The sequence below is a fragment of the Salmo salar genome, chromosome ssa05 (assembly GCF_905237065.1).
Source record: "Salmo salar chromosome ssa05, Ssal_v3.1, whole genome shotgun sequence".
NCBI lineage: Eukaryota > Metazoa > Chordata > Actinopteri > Salmoniformes > Salmonidae > Salmo > Salmo salar.
The window spans coordinates 5,965,933-5,987,987 of record NC_059446.1 but is presented as its reverse complement, the minus strand read 5'-3'; the positions used below and the strand labels follow the sequence as shown (position 1 = coordinate 5,987,987).

The following is a 22,055-nucleotide window of genomic DNA, read 5'->3' as shown; positions in this document are numbered from 1 at the left end:
TGTATATAGCCTCCACATTGACTCTGTACCGTAACACCCTGTATATAGCCTCCACATTGACTCTGTACCGGTACCCCCTGTATATAGCCTCCACATTGACTCAGTACGGTACCCCCTGTATATAGCCTCCACATTGACTCAGTACGGTACCCCCTGTATATAGCCTCCACATTGACTCAGTACCGGTACCCCCTGTATATAGCCTCCACATTGACTCAGTACCGGTACCCCCTGTATATAGCCTCCACATTGACTCAGTACCGGTACCCCCTGTATATAGCCTCCACATTGACTCAGTACGGTACCCCCTGTATATAGCCTCCACATTGACTCAGTACGGTACCCCCTGTATATATCCTCCACATTGACTCTGTACTGGTACCCCCCTGTATATAGCCTCCACATTGACTCAGTACGGTACCCCCTGTATATAGCCTCCACATTGACTCTGTACCGGTACCCCCTGTATATATCCTCCACATTGACTCTGTACTGGTACCCCCCTGTATATAGCCTCCACATTGACTCAGTACGGTACCCCCTGTATATAGCCTCCACATTGACTCAGTACGGTACCCCCTGTATATAGCCTCCACATTGACTCAGTACGGTACCCCCTGTATATAGCCTCCACATTGACTCTGTACCGGTACCCCCTGTATATAGCCTCCACATTGACTCAGTACGGTACCCCCTGTATATAGCCTCCACATTGACTCAGTACGCTACCCCCTGTATATAGCCTCCACATGGACTCTGTACCGGTACCCCCTGTATATAGCCTCCACATTGACTCAGTACGGTACCCCCTGTATATAGCCTCCACATTGACTCTGTACCGGTACCCCCTGTATATAGCCTCCACATTGACTCTGTACTGGTACCCCCTGTATATAGCCTCCACATTGACTCTGTACTGGTACCCCCTGTATATAGCCTCCACATTGACTCTGTACTGGTACCTCCCTGTGTATAGCCTCCACATTGACTCTGTACCGTAACACCCTGTATATATCCTCCACATTGACTCTGTACTGGTACCCCCTGTATATAGCCTCCACATTGACTCTGTACCGTAACACCCTGTATATAGCCTCCACATTGACTCTGTACTGGTACCCCCTGTATATAGCCTCCACATTGACTCTGTACCGGTACCCCCCTGTATATAGCCTCCACATTGACTCTGTACCGGTACCCCCTGTATATAGCCTCCACATTGACTCTGTACCGTAACACCCTGTATATAGCCTCCACATTGACTCTGTACCGGTACCCCCTGTATATAGCCTCCACATTGACTCTGTACTGGTACCTCCCTGTATATAGTCTCCACATTGACTCTGTACCGGTACCCCCTGTATATAGCCTCCACATTGACTCTGTACCGGTACCCCCTGTATATAGCCTCCACATTGACTCTGTACCGGTACCCCCTGTATATAGTCTCCACATTGACTCTGTACCGGTACCCCCTGTATATAGCCTCCACATTGACTCTGTACTGGTACCCCCTGTATATAGCCTCCACATTGACTCTGTACCGGTAGCCCCTGTATATAGCCTCCACATTGACTCTGTACCGTAACACCCTGTATATAGCCTCCACATTGACTCTGTACTGGTACCCCCTGTATATAGCCTCCACATTGACTCAGTACGGTACCCCCCTGTATATAGCCTCCACATTGACTCTGTACCGGTACCCCCTGTATATAGCCTCCACATTGACTCTGTACCAGTACCCCCTGTATATAGCCTCCACATTGACTCTGTACTGGTACCCCCCTGTATATAGCCTCCACATTGACTCTGTACCAGTACCCCCTGTATATAGCCTCCACATTGACTCTGTACCAGTACCCCCTGTATATAGCCTCCACATTGACTCTGTACTGGTACCCCCCTGTATATAGCCTCCACATTGACTCTGTACCGGTTCCCCCTGTATATAGCCTCCACATTGACTCTGTACCGGTTCCCCCTGTATATAGCCTCCACATTGACTCTGTACCGGTACCCCCTGTGTATAGCCTCCACATTGACTCTGTCCCAGTACCCCCTGTATATAGCCTCCACATTGACTCTGTACCGGTTCCCCCTGTATATAGCCTCCACATTGACTCTGTACCGGTTCCCCCTGTATATAGCCTCCACATTGACTCTGTACCGGTACCCCCTGTGTATAGCCTCCACATTGACTCTGTCCCAGTACCCCCTGTATATAGCCTCCACATTGACTCTGTACCGGTACCCCCTGTATATAGCCTCCACATTGACTCTGTACCGGTACCCCCTGTGTATAGCCTCCACATTGACTCTGTACCGGTACCCCCTGTATATAGCCTCCACATTGACTCTGTACCGGTAACCCCTGTATATAGCCTCCACATTGACTCTGTACCGGTAGCCCCTGTATATAGCCTCCACATTGACTCTGTACCGGTACCCCCTGTATATAGCCTCCACATTGACTCTGTACCAGTACCCCCTGTATATATTCTCCACATTGACTCTGTACCGGTACCCCCTGTATATAGCCTCCACATTGTCTCTGTACTGGTACACCCTGTATATAGCCTCCACATTGACTCTGTACCGTAATACCCCCTGTATATAGCCTTGTTATTGTTATTTTACTACGTTAATTTTTATCAAATGTTTCACTTCAGTTTATTGAGTAAATATTTTCTTAACTGCATTGTTGGTTAAGGCAATATTCTTCATTCATACACTGAACAAAATGTTAATGCAACATTTAACACAAGATTTTACTGAGTTACAGTTCATATAAAGGAAAGCATTCAATTGAAATAAATTAATTAGGCCCTAATCTATGGATCAGAAAACCAGTCAGTATCTGAGTTGATCAGGCTGTTGATTGTGGCCTGTTGGATGTTGTCCCCACTCCTCTTCAATGGTTGTTCAAAGTTGCTGGATATTGGCGGGAACTGGTACACACTGTCGTACACATAAATGCAGAGCATCCCAAACATGCTCAATGGGTGACATGTCTGGTGGGTATGCAGCCATGGAAGAACTGGGATATTTTCAGCTTCAAGGAATTGTGTACAGATATTGTGACATGGGGCTGTGCATTATCATGCTGAAACATGAGGTGATGGCGACGGATGAATGACATGACAATGGGCCTCAGGATCTCGTCACGTTATCTCTGTCCATTCAAATTGTCCATTGCTTATGCCTGCCCATACCATAGCCCCACTACCATTATGGGGCACTCTGTTCACAATGTTGAGATAGGCAAACCGCTCGCCCACACTACGCCATACATGCTGTCTTCCATCTGCCCAGTACAGTTGAATCCGGTATTCATCCGTGAACAGCACACTTCTCCGGTGTCCAAGTGACCATCGAAGGTGATCATTTGCCCACTGAAGTCGGTTACGACGCCAAACTAAACTGCAGTCAGGTCAAGACGATGAGGTGAGGACGATGAGCACGCAGATGAGCTTCCCTGAGATGCCTGACAGTTTGTGCACAAAATTATTAGGTTGTGTAAACCCACAGTTTCATCATCTCTCCAGGTGGCTGGTCTCAGACGCAGGTGAAGAAGCCGGATGTGGAGGTCCTGGGCTGGCGTGGTTACACGTGGTCTGCGGTAGTGAGGCTAGTTGGACGTACTGCCAAGTTCTCTAAAACAAGTTGGAGGCGGTCCCTCAAAATTGTATACATCTGTGGCATTGTGTTGTGTTACAAAACGGCACATTTTAAAAGTGACCTTTTATTGTCCCCCAGCACAAGGTGCACCTGTGTAATGATCATGCTGTTTAATCAGCTTTTTGATATGACACACCTGTCAGGTGGACGGGTTATCTTGGTGAAGGAGAAATGCTCACTAAACAGGGATGTAAACAAATTTGCGCACAAACATTTTAGAGAAATACACTTTTTTTTGTGCGAATATGGAACATTTCTGGGATCTTTTATTTCAGCTCATGAAACATGGGACCAACACTTTTACATGGTACGTTGATATTTCTGTTCAGTTTAGTACATAAATTACACTGAACAATAAGAACAACAAGATGTGGTTATATTGCATTCATCTAAAACTCATCTGAAATACCATATATGGACAATTAGTATACTCAAAGTATATGTAGTATAATACATTGCAGAACAACACAATATAACCAGGAAGAAAAACATCTTAAAGTGTAAAACTGCAGTATTTACATATAGTGGATTTATTGTCCTGTATCAGATCACCATAACGACTTGATTTAACTATGAACCACAACTATGTAATTCATTTTATCACATCAGTATCTCAATATGTGTCATTCATATATAAATTATACTGTTATTTGGTAAAACCTAATAAATGTACTTGTTTTTGCAAGTAAAAAAAAAAAGTATTCTCAATTTATTTTTGGAGTCAACATTAAAATTAAAAATTAAGTTTTGAACTTTTCTATAAACGTTCATATTCAGGTGTGAAGTGCGTCATACTAAATACGTTACAGAGATGATATCGGACAATTAGTAAATGACCATAATAAGAAGGATTAATACAATATAATTAACTGTATTAATGTATTAATGTAAAATAGTACAGGCTAACACTAGAGTGTTAGGTAGAGTGAGAAAACAAATACAAGCTGTGAATATGAAGAAGTTAATGTGTGTTTAAGTAGTGTGTGTTGTTTGAGTAGTTGGCGCGGCAGGTCTGCCTAGTGGTTAGAGCGTTTGGCCAGTAACCGAAAGGTTGCTGGATTGAATCCCCCGACCTGACAAGGTAAAAAATATGTCTTCCTGCCCCCTGAACGAGACAGTTAACCCACTGTTTCTTGGTAGGCCGTCATTGTAAATAAGAATTTGTTCTTAACTGTCTTGCCTAGTTAAATAAAGGTTAAATACAAATAGTGTCTATAGGACAGTTCTACATAATATGTCATGCTACAAGTGCTATATTCATTCAATATACTTCATTATTTACTTCTACCGCTATTTCTTCTTTAAAAAGTTAATGGTCTCAATTCAATCCGAAATTATACTCCAGTTCTCATCAATTCATCTTCCATCTCCTCATTTAACAAGAGTCCCGATGGTTCTTAGCAAATACCCCCCAATAATAAAATAACACTGACTTGTTTGATCAGTATGTGTGACTAACAAGAATACTGCAATCTCCCTGGTGTGAGGCAGTCAACTGAGTCACTTCAGTCCCTGGTTCAATTCCAGGCTGTATCACAACTGGCTGTGATTTGGAGTCGCATAGGGCGGCGCACAATTGGCCCAGCATCGTCCGGGTTTGGCCGTGGTAGGCCGTCATTGTGAATAAGAATATGTTCTGACTTGCCTGGTTAAATTCAAAACACCCTATGGAACTGTCCATCTGCTCCCTCCTACAATGACAACAGTATACTGCAGTCTGCAAAAACACTACAGTAAATACTACAGTATACTACAATCTGCAAAAACACTACATTAATTACTATAGTATATAGTACAGTTATTTTACTACAGTATTCATACATTAGTTAACTGTAAACACTACAGTATACTACAATCTGCAAAAACACTACATTAATTACTATAGTATATACTACAGTTCTTTTACTACAGTATTCATACATTAGTTAACTGTAAACACTACAGTATACTACAGCAAATACTACAGTATTCACTGTAGTGTTTTTGCGGACTTACTACAGTAAAGTCCACAAAAACACTGAAGTGAATACTACAGTATTTATACCATAGTATAATATAGTATTTGTTCATGTGGGGAGTGGTGGTCATTAAGCGTGTGCAGGGATGGACATTATGATAGCCCAGTAGCCTAAATCTAGTATTTTCAGACCGGGCTAGTAAAAAAATCCTTAAATTCCATCCCTGGGTGCGTGTCAGAGAGAGAGAGGGGAGGGGAGAGAGAGAGAGAGAGAGAGAGAGAGAGGGGGGGAGAGAGAGAGAGAGAGAGCGAGACGGGGAGAGAGAGTGGGAGAGAAAAGGAGAGAGGGAGAGCGAGATTGCTGGAGAGGGGTAGAGTGGGAGGGGGGAGAGAGAGGGAGAGAGAGGGGGAGAGGGGGATACAAAAGGAGAGAGGGAGAGGGGGAGAGAGAGGGGGAGAGAGGGAAAGAAAGGGAGAGAGGGGGGAGAGAGGGAGAGAGAGGGAGAGAGGGGAGAGAGAGAGGGAGAGAGGGGAGAGAGGGAGAGGGGAGAGAGAGAGAGAGAGGGGGAGGGAGGGAGAGAGGGGGAGGGAGAGGGGGAGAGAGGGGAGAGAGGGAGAGGGGAGAGAGAGAGAGAGAGGGGGAGGGAGGGAGAGAGGGGGAGAGAGAGAGAGAGGAAGAGAGAGAGAGGGGAAGAGAAAGGGAGAGAGGGGGGAGAGAAAGGGAGAGAGGGGGAGAGAGAGAGGGAGAGAGGGGGAGAGGGATATTGCTGGAGAGGGGGAGAGGGAGAGAGAGAGGGGGAGAGAGAGAGAGGAAGAGAGAGAGAGAGAGGAAGAGAGAGAGGGGAAGAGAAAGGGAGAGAGGGGGAGAGAGAGAGGGAGGGAGGTAGAGAGGGGGAGAGAAGGGGAGAGGGGGAGAGAGAGGGAGAGAGGGGTGAGCGAGATTGCTGGAGAGGTGGAGAGAGAGAGGGGGAGAGAGGGAGGGAGGGGGAGAGAGGGAGATGGGGGAGAGAGAGGGAGATGGGGAGAGAGAGAGAGAAAGGGAGAGGGGGGGAGAGAGAGAGGGGGAGAGGGGGAAAGAAAGGGATAGAGGGGGAGAGGGAGAGAGAGTGAGAGGGAGAGAGAGGGGAGAAAGGGAGAGGGGGAAAGAGAGGGGGAGAGGGGGAAAGAGAGAGGGGAAAAGAGGGGGAGACGGGAAGAGAGAGAGAGCGAGAAAGAGAGAGAGAGAGAGAGAGAGGGGCTGTCCTTAGATAACGATTCAGCAAACATTTGGATCAGTGACACAGAACAATGATTCTTCGTGAAGGTGGAGCAGTTACAGTCAGACGGCTAAATCCATTCATCCATCCACTAACACTACACTTTCCCCTGGAAAGATAACAGTGTAGTTCAGCTACTTTAACTTCAGTAATTCATAAACGCTAAAGTTCATCGAAGATAGCAGAACGAAAACAGTTGACTTTTGGTCGTCTTATTGGGACCAACCGACAGCCCACCTATTCACACACACAATATGTGAGTGGCGATATCTGTATTATTAGATGACAGTGCAGCGGTAGTTTGGGTCGGTGGACACGCTGGAGCTGTCTGTCTTGATCACAGTGGTCTTGGAGGAGTTCTGCTGCGAACTCCTCAAATCCTTCCTGTGACTGAGACGCTCGCGGTAGTTCTGAGCGAAGATGAGCAGCATCAGAGGGTTGATGCAGCTGTGGGAATAACTCAGACAGATCGTGATGTTGTAGACATACACAAAGGTGTTGGTTGGCCTGTTGTTGCTCAAGTTAATCACCTGGATCACGTGATACGGGCTCCAGCACACCAGGAAGAGAGCAATGACCATCACCACGGTCTTGGTGGCGCGCTTCGCCCAGACAGACTGTTTACGCTTGACTCGGCGGATGGATCTGAAGACGTGGTAAAGGGTGAGGGAGTAGAAGGTGGAGATGATGATGAGAGGGACGATGAAGCCTAGGATGGACTGGTAGAGAGTGTACCAGTACATGTCCTCAGGCCCATCCAGGAACATCATGCATATCTCCAAGTCGCGCTTCCTCACCACCATGGCATAGATCATGACGGGCACGGTGAGCAGGAAGCTGCCGACCCACACCAGGATGTTGATGATGATGGTCCACTGGATTGTCCGCTTGTCTGAGCTGGGGTGGACGATGGCAATGTATCTAGAAACAAAGAGACACATCTGTTAGAGACCAGTGGTTAGAGGTCAGGGACCTGGGTTGTGCACTATGTAGTGCACTAATTTTGACCAGAACTCATTCCTTACACAGTGCACTACTTTGACCCAAAAGTAATTACATTTACATTTTACTCTTATCCAGAGCATACATTTCATACATTTTTTCTGTACTGGTCCCCCGTGGGAATCAAACCCACAACCCTGGCATTGCAAACACCATGCTCTACCAACTGAGCCACACGGGACCACAGTAATGCACTACAGTGCCTTGCAAAAGTATTCATCCCCCCCTGGTGTTTTTTCCTATTTTGTTTCATTACAACCTGTAATTTAAATAGATTTTTATCTGGATTTCATGTAATGGACAGACACAAAATAGTCCAAACTGGTGAAGTGAAATGAAAAAAATTACTTGTTTCAGAAAAATTCTAAATGAAAAGTGGTGCGTACATATGTATTCACCCCCTTTGCTATGAAGCCCCTAAATAAGATCTGGCGCAACCAATTACCTTCAGAAGTCACATAATTTGTTAAATAAAGTCCACCTGTGTACAATCTAAGTGTCACATGATCTGTCACATGATCTCAGTATATATACACCTGTTCTGAAAGGCCCCAGTGTCTGCAACACCACTAAGCAAGGGGCACCACCGAGCAAGCGGCACCATGAAGCCCAAGGAGCTCTCCAAACAGGTCAGGGACAAAGTTGTTGAGTTATAAAAAAAATATCAGAAACTTTGAAATCCCGCGGAGCACCATTAAATCCATTATTAAAAATTGAAAAAATATGGCACCACAATAAACCTGCCAAGAGAGGGCCGCCCACCAAAACTCACAGACCAGGCAAGGAGGGCATTAATCAGAGGCAACAAAGAGACCAAAGATAACCTTGAAGGAGCTGCAAACCTCCACTGCGGAAATTGGAGTATCTGTCCATAGGACCACTTTAAGCCGTACACTCCACAGAGCTGGGCTTTACGGAAGAGTGGCCAGAAAAAAAGCCATTGCTTAAAGAAAAAAATAAGCAAACACGTTTGGTGTTCACCAAAAGGTATGTGGGAGACTCCCCAAATACAGTGGGGAAAAAAAGTATTTAGTCAGCCACCAATTGTGCAAGTTCTCCCACTTAAAAAGATGAGAGAGGCCTGTAATTTTCATCATAGGTACACGTCAACTATGACAGACAAAATGAGGAAAAAAAATCCAGAAAATCACATTGTAGGATTTTTTATGAATTTATGTGCAAATTATGGTGGAAAATAAGTATTTGGTCAATAACAAAAGTTTATCTCAATACTTTGTTATAGACCCTTTGTTGGCAATGACACAGGTCAAACGTTTTCTGTAAGTCTTCACAAGGTTTTCACACACTGTTGCTGGTATTTTGGCCCATTCCTCCATGCAGATCTCCTCTAGAGCAGTGATGTTTTGGGGCTGTCGCTGGGCAACATGGACTTTCAACTCCCTCCAAAGATTTTCTATGGGGTTGAGATCTGGAGACTGGCTAGGCCACTCCAGGACCTTGAAATGCTTCTTACGAAGCCACTCCTTCATTGCCCGGGCGGTGTGTTTGGGATCATTGTCATGCTGAAAGACCCAGCCACGTTTCATCTTCAATGCCCTTGCTGATGGAAGGAGGTTTTCACTCAAAATCTCACGATACATGGCCCCATTCATTCTTTCCTTTACACGGATCAGTCGTCCTGGTCCCTTTGCAGAAAAACAGCCCCAAAGCATGATGTTTCCACCCCCATGCTTCACAGTAGGTATGGTGTTCTTTGGATGCAACTCAGCATTCTTTGTCCTCCAAACACGACGAGTTGAGTTTTTACCAAAAAGTTATATTTTGGTTTCATCTGACCATATGACATTCTCCCAATCCTCTTCTGGATCATCCAAATTCTCTCTAGCAAACTTCAGACGGGCCTGGACATGTACTGGCTTAAGCAGGGGGACACGTCTGGCACTGCAGGATTTGAGTCCCTGGCGGCGTAGTGTGTTACTGATGGTAGGCTTTGTTACTTTGGTCCCAGCTCTCTGCAGGTCATTCACTAGTTCCCCCGTGTGGTTCTGGGATTTTTGCTCACCGTTCTTGTGATCATTTTGACCCCACGGGGTGAGATCTTGCGTGGAGCCCCAGATCGAGGGAGATTATCAGTGGTCTTGTATGTCTTCCATTTCCTAATAATTGCTCCCACAGTTGATTTCTTCAAACCAAGCTGCTTACTTATTGCAGATTCAGTCTTCCCAGCCTGGTGCAGGTCTACAATTTTGTTTCTGGTGTCCTTTGACAGCTCTTTGGTCTTGGCCATAGTGGAGTTTGGAGTGTGACTGTTTGAGGTTGTGGACAGGTGTCTTTTATACTGATAACAAGTTCAAACAGGTGCCATTAATACAGGTAACGAGTGGAGGACAGAGGAGCCTCTTAAAGAAGAAGTTACAGGTCTGTGAGAGCCAGAAATCTTGCTTGTTTGTAGGTGACCAAATACTTATTTTCCACCATAATTTGCAAATAAATTCATTACAAATCCTACAATGTGATTTTCTGGAATTTTCTTTCTCATTTTGTCTGTCATAGTTGACGTGTACCTATGATGAAAATTACAGGCCTCTCTCATCTTTTTAAGTGGGAGAACTTGCACAATTGGTGGCTGACTAAATACTTTTTTTCCTCACTGTATATGGAAAAAGGTACTCTGGTCAGATGAGACTAAAATTTAGCTTTTTGGCCATCAAGGAAAACGCTATGTCTAGCGCAAACCCAACACCTCTCACCACCCCGAGAACACCATCCCCACAGTGAAGCATGGTGATGGCAGCATCATGCTGTGGGCATATTTTTCATTGGCAGGGACTTTGAAACTAGTCAGAATTGAAGGATGGATGGCGCTAAATATAGGGAAATTCTTGAGGGAAACCTATTTCAGTCTTCAAGATATTTGAGACTGGGACAGAGGTTCATCTTCCAGCAGGACAATGACCCGAAGCATACTGCAGAAGTTACACTTGAGTGGTTTAAGGGGAAACATTTACAGGACAATAGGGAGGTTGGTTGGGGAGGACAGGTGGGTGTACACTATGACCATCTGCCATGTTCGAGACACGTCAGGGACAACTGTAGCATTTTTAGTTTGGTAGTTACAGTCTTGTCCCATCACTGTAACTCCCGTACGGACTCGGGAGAGGCGAAGGTCGAGAGCCATGCGTCATCCGAAACACGACCCCCACCAAGCCACACTGCCCGCTTAACCCGGATGTCAGCCGCACCAATGTGTCGTTGGAAACACTGTACAGCTGGCGCCCGAAGTCAGCGTTCATGCACCCGGCCGCCACAAGGAATCGCAAGAGTGTGATGGAACAAGGACATCAGAGCCGGCCAAACCCTCCCCTAACCCGGACGACACTGGGACAATTGTGCTCCACCTCATGGGTCTCCCGGTCACAGCCGGCTGCGACACAGCCCAGGATTGAACCTGGATCGGTAGTGACGCCTATTGCACTGCGATGCAGTGCCTTAGACCACTGCGCCACTCGGACCTTAACCCATTTCACCTAACCTGCTAAGGTTAGGAAAACAGATTATTGTATTCAGGGATGTGACTGTGTTGTGAAGAGAAACAGATTATAGAAAACAGATTATTGTATTCAGGGATGTGACTGTGTTGTAAAGAGATACTGTAGATGTACTTGAGTTCATGTGTATGTGCAGACAGATGTACATATTATGGGTGGTCACGTTTGTGGCGTGTGTGTGTGTGTGTGTGTGTGTGTGTGTGCGCATGCGTGTGTTTATGCACAATGTGATACTGAGTGAGATTTAATTTGGTATTTGCCATAGTGTTCATTGAAAGCCAGTGTGATAATGTGATGTTCCAATCTCACGATGTGTCTGCGATATCTGAACGTGTAACAGAACAGAGATTTTGAATCAGTCAAAACAAGTCAGAGTACTGTCGCTCCATGAATGTGAAAGTCTAGAGTAGAGGGGATGGAGACAAAGAACGTGTTCCCCAAAATAGCACAAAAGTATCTCTACACAGATCATTCAGGAGACTCCACTGTGAGGATTATTTATTTTGGTTCTTCCGTTTTTTTTTAAATTTAACTAGGCAAGTCAGTGAAGAACAAATTCTTATTTTCAATGACAGCTCTAGGAACAGTGGGTAAACTGTCTTGTTCAGGGGCAGAACGACAGATTTGTACCTTGTCAGCTTGGGGATTTGAACTTGCAACCCTTTTGGTTACTAGCCCAACACTCTAACCGCTAGGCGACGCTGCCACCAGTAACAAACATCACTTTTTACCCAGTCCAGTCTAGTCCAGACAGAGGCATGTGCATGTCTTGTGTATGTCATGTGAATGTCATGTGTATGTCATGTGAATACACAGACAGAATAAACACCATAACTAAATAGTATTTGTCTACTAGGTATTTGTCATCCCAAGAAAAGCAAACAGTAATTAGTTAACCTGGAATAGAAGGTTTTGTGTTTGAATACCACCTATTCATACAGGTTTTTTTTCTTCCTGAGAGCAGTCGGGACTCTAATCATGATGTTACATTAAATAAATCTAATAATGTCATGAGTGAATCAGTTGGTAAGAGCATTGGCTTCATTTTAAAAGCACTCTTATTCTATATACAATGTCATTTTTTCAACAGTCCTATACTGCTAATTTGGTTGAAAATTAGTTAATGTCATTTTTGCTACATTAATAAACATACTTAATCATGTGGACAAGTATCCTGCCTTTATTTTATTGTGTTCAGGAGAAAATGGGGGGTCATGTTAGCAGTAACTGCATAAAGTTACTGTGAAAACCAAGGTAAATAAAAGCCATTTTTCTCAGTTCCACGCTATGAGCTGCTATTGCCTTTTTTGGTTTTTTGCTTGGTAGGGCAGTATATGCCCTGGTCAATAGTAGTGCACTATTAAGGGAATAGGGTGCCATTTGGGATGCACACACTGGCATAAGGTCATGGGTTCAATTCCTTCAAGGATCACATACCCATACTAAATGAATGAATGCACTCACTGTACTATAGGTCGTTTTGGATGAAAGCATCTGCAAAGTGGCACACCTTATACTATTATAATATCATACAATTTTAGGATGAATTGAGCTGGGAGCTGAAAAAGTCACATATAAGCTGTCATGAATAAGTAAATAAAGTTAGACTGATGACCGGCATACTGCTTGATGTACAACACGAAATCAACCACGGTTACGTCCCAAATAGCACCCTATTCCCTAAATAGTGTACTATATTTTACCAGAGTTCTATGAGCCCTTGTCAAAGTTAGTGCACTACATATGAAAAAAAGGGTACATTTGGGATGCATTGAATCCTAAAATAAATCCTAAAATAAACGATCAGAGATACAGGTTGTTGAAAACATTTTTTACTGCTGATGTTAAATCAAATCAAAGTTAAGTCTATTGCCATCTGCTGTACGATGCTGCTGTACTTAACCAGCGTGTGTCATATGTCTATGAAAGAAGGAACATAACCCTACAGCCATGTGACATCAAAGAACTAAAGAGGAAGAATTTGCTCTGCACTGGTTATATCTTTCATGATACTAAATATATCAAAGGCAGGCCAAGGGATGGAGAAAATACTGTAGAGATGTCTACATCTGGACCATAGAGATATTACTGTAGAGATGTCTACATCTGGACCATAGAGATATTACTGTAGAGATGTCTACATCTGGACCATAGAGATATTACTGTAGAGATGTCTACATGACCATAGAGATATTACTGTAGAGATGTCTACATGACCATAGAGATATTACTGTAGAGATGTCTACATGACCATAGAGATATTACTGTAGAGATGTCTACATGACCATAGAGATATTACTGTAGAGATGTCTACATATGGACCATAGAGATATTAGTGTAGAGATGTCTACATCTGGACCATAGAGATATTACTGTAGAGATGTCTACATGACCATAGAGATATTACTGTAGAGATGTCTACATGACCATAGAGATATTACTGTAGAGATGTCTACATGACCATAGAGATATTACTGTAGAGATGTCTACATGACCATAGAGATATTACTGTAGAGATGTCTACATATGGACCATAGAGATATTACTGTAGAGATGTCTACATGACCATAGAGATATTACTGTAGAGATGTCTACATATGGACCATAGAGATATTACTGTAGAGATGACTTCATATGGACCATAGAGATATTACTGTAGAGATGTCTACATGACCATAGAGAAATTACTGTAGAGATGTCTTCATATGACCATAGAGATATTACTGTAGAGATGTCTACATCTGGACCATAGAGATATTACTGTAGAGATGTCTACATGACCATAGAGATATTACTGTAGAGATGTCTACATGACCATAGAGATATTACTGTAGAGATGTCTACATGACCATAGAGATATTACTGTAGAGATGTCTTCATATGATGGCCGGACAGTGGAGATACCAGTGTAATGTATATCCACATGACCCAGGGATGGACATGTAAATATGGATGTATAAATAACCAGAAAATGGTGCATATGACCTTCCCATCAAATCAAATCAAAGATTGTCATGTACACAGATAATCAGGTGGAGCTAAATGCTTGGTCTGATTTGGCTGTGCTTTATCACTGAATTACTGAACCCTCTTGACCATGATACCCCAACTGGAGGCCTGAGCAACATTCGATTTTAATTATAATAATTATAATATTTTAATTGTATTTTTTATTTTTATTTTGGGGGGGGGGGGGGTTCGTTGTTGGAAGTAAGAGACCTTAAAAACACCATGAAATCAGCTCCAATTCATTTTTATTTAGGAAATCTGTTCCCAAGTATTCCCACGCATATACAGTGCATTTGGAAAGTATTCAGACCCCTTGACTTTTTCCCACATTTTGTTACGTTACAGAATTATTCTAAAATGTATTAAATCGTTTTTTTACTCATCAATCTACACACAATACCCTATAATGACAAAGCAAAAACAGGTTTTTAGACATTTTTTGCAAATGTATTACAAATTTAAAACTGAAATATCACATTTACATAAGTATTGAGACCCTTTACTCAGTACTATGTTGAGGCCCCTTTTGTTGCGATTGCAGACTCAAGTCTTCTTGGCTCTGACACTGCACTCTTGGCACACCTGTATTTGGGGAGTTTCTCCCATTCTTCTCTTTAGCTCCGTCAGGTTGGATGGGGAGCGTCACTGCACAGCTATTTCCAGGTCTCTCCAGAGATGTTCGATCGGGTTCAAGTCCAGGTTCTGCCTGGGCCACTCAAGGACATTCAGAGACTTGTCCCGAAGCCACTCCTGCGTTGTCTTGGCTGTGTGCTTAAGGTCTTTGTCCTGTTTGAAGGTGAACCTTCGCCCAGGTCTGAGGTCCTGAGTGCTCTGGAACAGGTTTTCATCAAGTATCTCTTCATAATTTGCTCCGTTCATCTTTCCCTTGATACTGACTAGTCTCCCAGTCCCTGCCGCTGAAAAACATCCCCACAGCATGATGCTGCCACCACCGTGCTTCACCGTAGGGATGGTGCCAGGTTTCCTCCAGACGTGACTTTTGGCATTCAGGCCAAAGAATCTTGTTTCTCATGGTCTGATAGTCCTTTAGGTTCTTTTTGGCAAACTCCAAGCGGGCTGTCATGTGCCTTTTACTGAGGAGTGATTTCCGTCTGGCCACTCTACCATAAAGGCCTGATTGGTGGAGTGCTGCAGTGATGGTTGTCCTTCTGGAAGTTTCTCCCATCTCCACAGAGGAACTCTGGAGCTTTGTCAGAGTGACCATCGGGTTCTTGGTCACCTCCCTGACCAAGGCCCTTCTCCCCCGATTGCTCACTTTGGCCGGGCGGCCAGCTATAGGAAGAGTCTTGGTAGTTCCAAACTTCTTCCATTTAAGAATGATGGAGGCCACTATGGTTTGGGGACCTTCAATGCTGCAGACATTTTTTGGTACCCTTCCGCAGATCTGTGTCTCGACATAATCCTGTCTCAGAGTTCTACGGACAATAGAATGGTGGCGGAAGGAAGGGATGGCTGGCATTTTACGTGCTCCTAACCAAATGTGCTATTTTGTTAGTTTTCTCGCATTGTTTGTAACTTCTTTTTTAACTTCTTTTGTACATAATGTTGCTGCTCTTGTCTCTTATGACCGAAAATAACTTCTGGACATCATAACAGCGATTACTCACCTCGAACTGGAAAAAAAAAATTTTTTCTTTAACGAGTCCGAAACGAAGGATATACTGCTTTCTCAGGAACGGGCCTTAAATTCCTGTCATTTGCGTGAAGAAAGACAAAAAGGGGGACGGAGGTCAGGCTGCTTCTGAGAATTCGTAGGCGAGTGAGTAAACTACCAACAGGACATTAAAACCTGGAATATCTTATGTTTCACCTAGTCGTGGCTGAACGACGACAAGGATGATATAGAGCTGGCGGGATTTTCCATGCACCGGCTGGACAGAGAAGCTACGTCTGGTAAGACGAGAGGCGGTGCTGCGTGTCTATTTGTCAATAACTGCTGCGTGATGTCTAATATTAATGGAAGCCTTACAAACCTAATCCAGGTAACAAAATGTGGAGAAAGGGAAGGGGTCTGAATACTTTCAGAATGCACTGTATATACAGTACCAGTAAAAAGTTTGGACACACCTACTCATTCAAGGGTTTTTCTATATTTTAACTATTTTCTACATTGTAAACTCAGCAAAAAAAGAAACGTCCTCTCACTCACTGTCAACTGCGTTTATTTTCAGCAAACTTAACATGTGTAAATATTTCTATGAACATAACAAGATTCAACAAGTGAGACATAAACTGAACAAGTTCCAACAGACATGTGACTAATAGAAATGGAATAATGTGTCCCTGAACAAAGAGGGGGGTTTGGGGGGTCAAAATCAAAAGTAACAGTAACAGTCAGTATCTGGTGTGGCCACCAGCTGCATTAAGTACTGCAGTACATCTCCTCCTCATGGACTGCACCAGATATACCAGTTCTTGCTATGAGATGTTACCCCACACTTCCACCAAGGCACCTGCAAGTTCCCGGACATTTCTGGGCGGAATGGCCCTAGCCCTCACCCGCCGATCCAACAGGTCCCAGATGTGCTCAATGGGATTGAGATCCGGGCTCTTCGATGGCCATGGCAGAACACTGACATTCCTGTCTTGCAGGAAATCACGCACAGAACGAGCAGTATTGCTGGAGGGTCATGTCAGGATGAGCCTGCAGGAAGGGTACCACATGATGGAGGAGGATGTCTTCCCTGTAACGCACAGCATTGAGATTGCCTGCAATGACAACAAGCTCAGTCCGATGATGCTGTGACACACTGCCACACTGCCAGGCTGTATAAGGGCTATTTGACCAAGGAGAGTGATGGAGTGCTGCATCAGATGTCCTGGCCTCCACAATCACCCGGCCTCAACCCAATTGAGATGGTTTGGTTAAAGCAGCCAACAAGTGCTCAGCATATGTGGGAACTCCTTCAAGTGTGTTGGAAAAGCATTCCTCGTGAAGCTGGTTAAGACAATTTCAAGTGTGTGCAAAGCTGCCATCAAGGCAAAGGGTGGTAAATTTTTTTAACTTTGTTTCTATTGAACACAAATAAAGGCATTTTAATTAATTATATGAAAACTGCCTTGGTCCTCCTTTCTTTTCGCAAAGGGTGGTTTCTTTTAAAAATCTCAAATATAAAATATATTTTGATTTGTTTAACACTTTGGTTACTACTTGATTCCATATGTGTTATTTTATAGTTTTGATGTCTTCACTATTATTCTACAATGCAGAAAATAGTAAAACAAATTAAGAAAAACTCTGGAATGAGTAGGTGTGTCCACACTTTTGACTGGTACTGTAGGTTTGAAAAGGATTATTTTTAAGTCAAATATTATATCTGTTTGCACTTCTTGTGCTCAATCTGCAATTTCATTTGTAATAAAGCTCCGGTCCCGACCATCCGCTCAGTAGATTTGACATTTTAGTCATTTATCAGACGCTCTTATCCACATTTCATACATTTCTTTCTGTACTGGTCCCCCGTGGGAATCGAACCCACAACCCTGGCGAACACCATGATCTACCAATTGAGCCACACGGGATCCCTGCTCTTGACCATTGGCCAGGGTCATATATTAAACGGCTGCATAACAGTAATGTGTTCTTCTTAATAACGTATAGGTTCTAACTATGTTATAATCATATCCTAAACCAGGTTATATCTAACTGAATACATGAAGGTAATAGAGGAGGGAGACTTAATTGATGCTATATTCGACTACTGTCTTTGTTATGATCAAACTGACACCTATTGAATTTGGAGAGATGGAGACTTACCTGTCAATACATAGCACCGTTACAATCCCCACGGTAGTGAACTGGTTGCTTACATCCACCACCACGACAGCTTTGCACATGAAGTTCCCGAACACCCACTGTCTGTCCCGGACCAGCTGGTGAATGTTGAAGGGCATCACCAACAAGAAGAGCATATCTGCGACGGCCAAGTTCAGCACGTAGATGTCCGAGACAATCTTTTTCTTACATGTCGCCACTGCGTAAATCACCAAACCGTTGGCGATCACTCCTATTGTACACAGGATGCCGTATATGGACGGGAATATGTGCATGAAAGTCGCCAGGTCGATGAAGCTGGGTGAGGACTGAGTCTTGTTCACACATGACGAGTTGTTGGTGAAGTTACTTACTTCTTTGTAATTACAAAATATGTCCGAGCTATTTATAATCATCTTTAGATCTTTAGATATTTGCCGCCCTGGTCGTGATTGATAACGCGCGGATCAGTATTATGCTATAGATAAGCAGCAACACTGTCAAGCCGACAAGTCATACTGTACTAGCTTCTATCCAGATTTCTAGCGGCACAACTTGGACACCTATTCTGGATAAACTGCTGCGCGCGTATCCTTTGGTTCATGCACTTCTTTATCTTGTAATGGACTACAGCTCAACTCTAGCATGTGTTTCGATGAGATTCTGCAGAAGGATCGATCATTCTCACACCAAACTTGGGAACTAGCTGATGCCTCTTTGAGAACACATTATTCACTCAGGACTGGACCTCCCCGTTCGTCTCCACTGCGCTCTCTCCCTACCCAATAGCGCACTTCATTTTCGCTGACTCAGTGAACGATAAAACAATCCGATTGTAGTCTCCTCCATTCAAAAGATCCCTCGCTTGTTCATTTAACACGTCATAAAACATCAATCAAGTTTAGAGAAAACTGATTGGGAGATAAGTGAGTAAATCGTACCACTTTTTTTTTTTAAATCTGTTTCTTGCTCTGAAAAACAGCTCATCCATGCACCCTGTTGCGCATGTCAGAAGTAAATTGACTTGTGTCACGATGTTTTGATTAAATGTTGCTCCATCCAGATGGACAACATCAATGACAGAATCACATAGATTGGCTCAAATATACAGCCAAGGATTCAATGAAGAATCATTAAACAATTATACATTATTTTAGTCAACAGATCCTTTAGTATGTTATAAAGGAATCAAACCCAGTATGTTAGAAATGAAAAATATCCTTTCAGTGGAGGCTCCTCAGAGGAGGAAGGGGAAGACCATCCTCTTCAGTGAATTTTATACAAAACATTTTAATTTTTTTTAATAAAGTTTTCCTTTTTAGATAAAACTATAATAAATATTAACAAGTCACCAAATCATTTATTGAAACACAATATTTTGCAATGAAGGTCTACAGTAGCCTCAACAGCACTCTGTAAGGTATCACCATGGTGTAGCCGGAGGACAGCAACTTTCGTCCTCCTCTGGGTACATTGACTACAAAACCTAGGAGCCTCATGGTTCTCACCCCCTTCCATAGACTTACACAGTAATTATGACAACTTCCAGAGGACGTCCTCCAACCTATCAGAGCTCTTGCAGCATGAACTGACCTGTTGTCCACCCAATCAAAGGATCAGAGAATTAATCTAGTACTGAAAGCATAAACTACTGCTAGCTAGCAAATACAGCTAGCTTGTTTAGCCTACCCAAACACCCTGGTCAAACAGAGGGATGCAATGTTAGCTAGCTGGCTATGACTATCCAACACAACACTGGAACTCTTCCAAGTCAAGGTATGCTTTTGGTTTTACTAATTTATTGCCACCGGGGCCCGCCGGTGTAGCTGCTTAGCAGGTTTGTAGCAGGTTTACTAACGCGTTAGGTTGGCTACTTTTAATTAAAAAAAATTGCTTACTACATGATTCCATATGTGTCATTTCGTAGTTTTGACGTCTTCAAATACAACGTGGCTGCTATGAAAGTAAACTGTGTTTACCGGTGATCAGAGTGCTCAGGTCGGTATTGAATGTCTGTCACTGTCCATCACTTTATGTTTTTCTCTCGACCTGTGTGCACCTACGTTGTAAACTTTCATTCATAGGCTAGGTTGTAGCAACCTCGTGATGGGTACAGGGAACATTAGAGTATCATGTAGTAGCCTAAACCTGTTGATGTTACATTGTACTGGGTGAATGGAATTTGAAGGACAGTCAACCAATATACTGTAATAGAAATAAGGCCATGCTCATAACAACAACAAAAAATTGTCCTCACTCATCTTAAACGGCACTGACCGCCACTGGATCCTTTAGTGTTATGAATGAAACAGATTATTTAGTATATTATGAATGAAAAATATCCTTTAGTGTTATGAATGAAACAGATTATTTTGTATACAGTGGGGGGGAAAGTATTTGATCCCCTGCTGATTTTGTACGTTTGCCCACTGACAAAGAAAGGATCAGTCTATAATTTTAATGGTAGGTTTATTTGAACAGTGAGAGACAGAATAACAAAAAAAATATCCAGAAAAACGCATGTCAAATATTTTATAAATTGATTTGCATTTTAATGAGGGAAATAAGTATTTGATCCCCTCTCAATCAGAAAGATTTCTGGCTCCCAGGTGTCTTTTATACAGGTAACGAGCTGAGATTAGGAGCACACCCTTAAAGGGAGTGCTCCTAACCGCAGCTTGTTACCTGTAAAAAAGACACCTGTCCACAGAAGCAATCAATCAATCAGACTCCAAACTCTCCACCATGGCCAAGACCAAAGAGCTCTCCAAGGATGTCAGGGACAAGATTGTAGACCTACAGAAGTCTGGAATGGGCTACAAGACCATCGCCAAGCAGCTTGGTGAGAAGGTGACAACATTTGGTGCGATTATTCGCAAATGGAAGAAACACAAAAGAACTGTCAATATCCCTTGGCCTGGGGCTCCATGCAAGATCTCACCTCGTGGGGTTGCAATGATCATGAGAACGGTGAGGAATCAGCCCAGAACTATCTCAAGGCAGCTGGGACCATTGTCACCAAGAAAACAATTGGTAACTCACTACGCCGTGAAGGACTGAAATCCTGCAGCGCCCGCAAGGTCCCCCTGCTCAAGAATACATATACATGCCCATCTGAAGTTTGCCAATGAACATCTGAATGATTCAGAGGACAACTGGTGAAAGTGTTGTGGTTAGATGAGACCAAAATGGAGCTCTTTGGCATCAACTCAACTCGCCGTGTTTGGAGGAGGAGGAATGCTGCCTATGACCCCAAGAACACCATCCCCACCGTCAAACATGGAGGTGGAAACATTATGCTTTGGGGGTATTTTTCTGCTAAGGGGACAGGACAACGTCACCGCATCATTGGACGGGGCCATGTACTGTCAAATCTTGGGTGAGAACCTCCTTTCCTCAGCCAGGGCATTGAAAATGGGTCGTGGATGGGTATTCCAGTATGACAATGACCCAAAACACACGGCCAAGGCAACAAAGGAGTAGCTCAAGAAGAAGCACAATAAGGTCCTGGAGTGGCCTAGCCAGTCTCCAGACCTTAATCCCATTGAAAATCTGTGGAGGGAGCTGAAGGTTCGAGTTGCCAAACGTCAGCCTCAAAACCTTAATGACTTGGAGAAGATCTGCAAAGAGGAGTGGGACAAAATCCCTCCTGAGATGTGTGCAAACCTGGTGGCCAACTACAAGAAACGTCTGACCTCTGTGATTGCCAACACGGGTTTTGCCACCAAGTACTAAGCCATGTTTTGCAGAGGGGTCAAATACTTATTTCCCTCATTAAAATGCAAATCATTTTATAACATTTTTGACACGCATTTTTCTGTATTTTTTGTTGTTATTCTGTCTCTCGCTGTTCAAATAAACCTACC

The 22,055-nt window shown here is 43.6% G+C and overlaps 1 protein-coding gene across 1 annotated transcript; it reads right to left on the bottom strand.

Moving 5' to 3' along the window:
* Positions 1 to 6,808: 6,808 nt before the first annotated feature.
* On the bottom strand, positions 6,809 to 19,143 carry mchr2b (melanin concentrating hormone receptor 2b). The gene is made up of 2 exons (XM_014213293.2): positions 18,193 to 19,143; positions 6,809 to 7,815 (listed from the first exon to the last, which is right to left on the bottom strand). The coding sequence occupies exons 1-2, from the start codon at positions 18,603 to 18,605 to the stop codon at positions 7,173 to 7,175; spliced, it is 1,056 nt and encodes a 351-aa protein (XP_014068768.2). The 5' UTR covers positions 18,606 to 19,143; the 3' UTR covers positions 6,809 to 7,172.
* Positions 19,144 to 22,055: the final 2,912 nt, after the last annotated feature.

Excerpts from the sequence above, each read along its gene's own strand:
- mchr2b (XM_014213293.2), bottom strand. The coding sequence starts at position 18,605 with ATGATTATAAATAGCTCGGACATATTTTGTAATTACAAAGAAGTAAGT. Across the intron at positions 7,816-18,192 it reads ACGGTGCTATGTATTGACAG|ATACATTGCCATCGTCCACC; the intron begins GTAAGTCTCCAT and ends CTTTGTTTCTAG.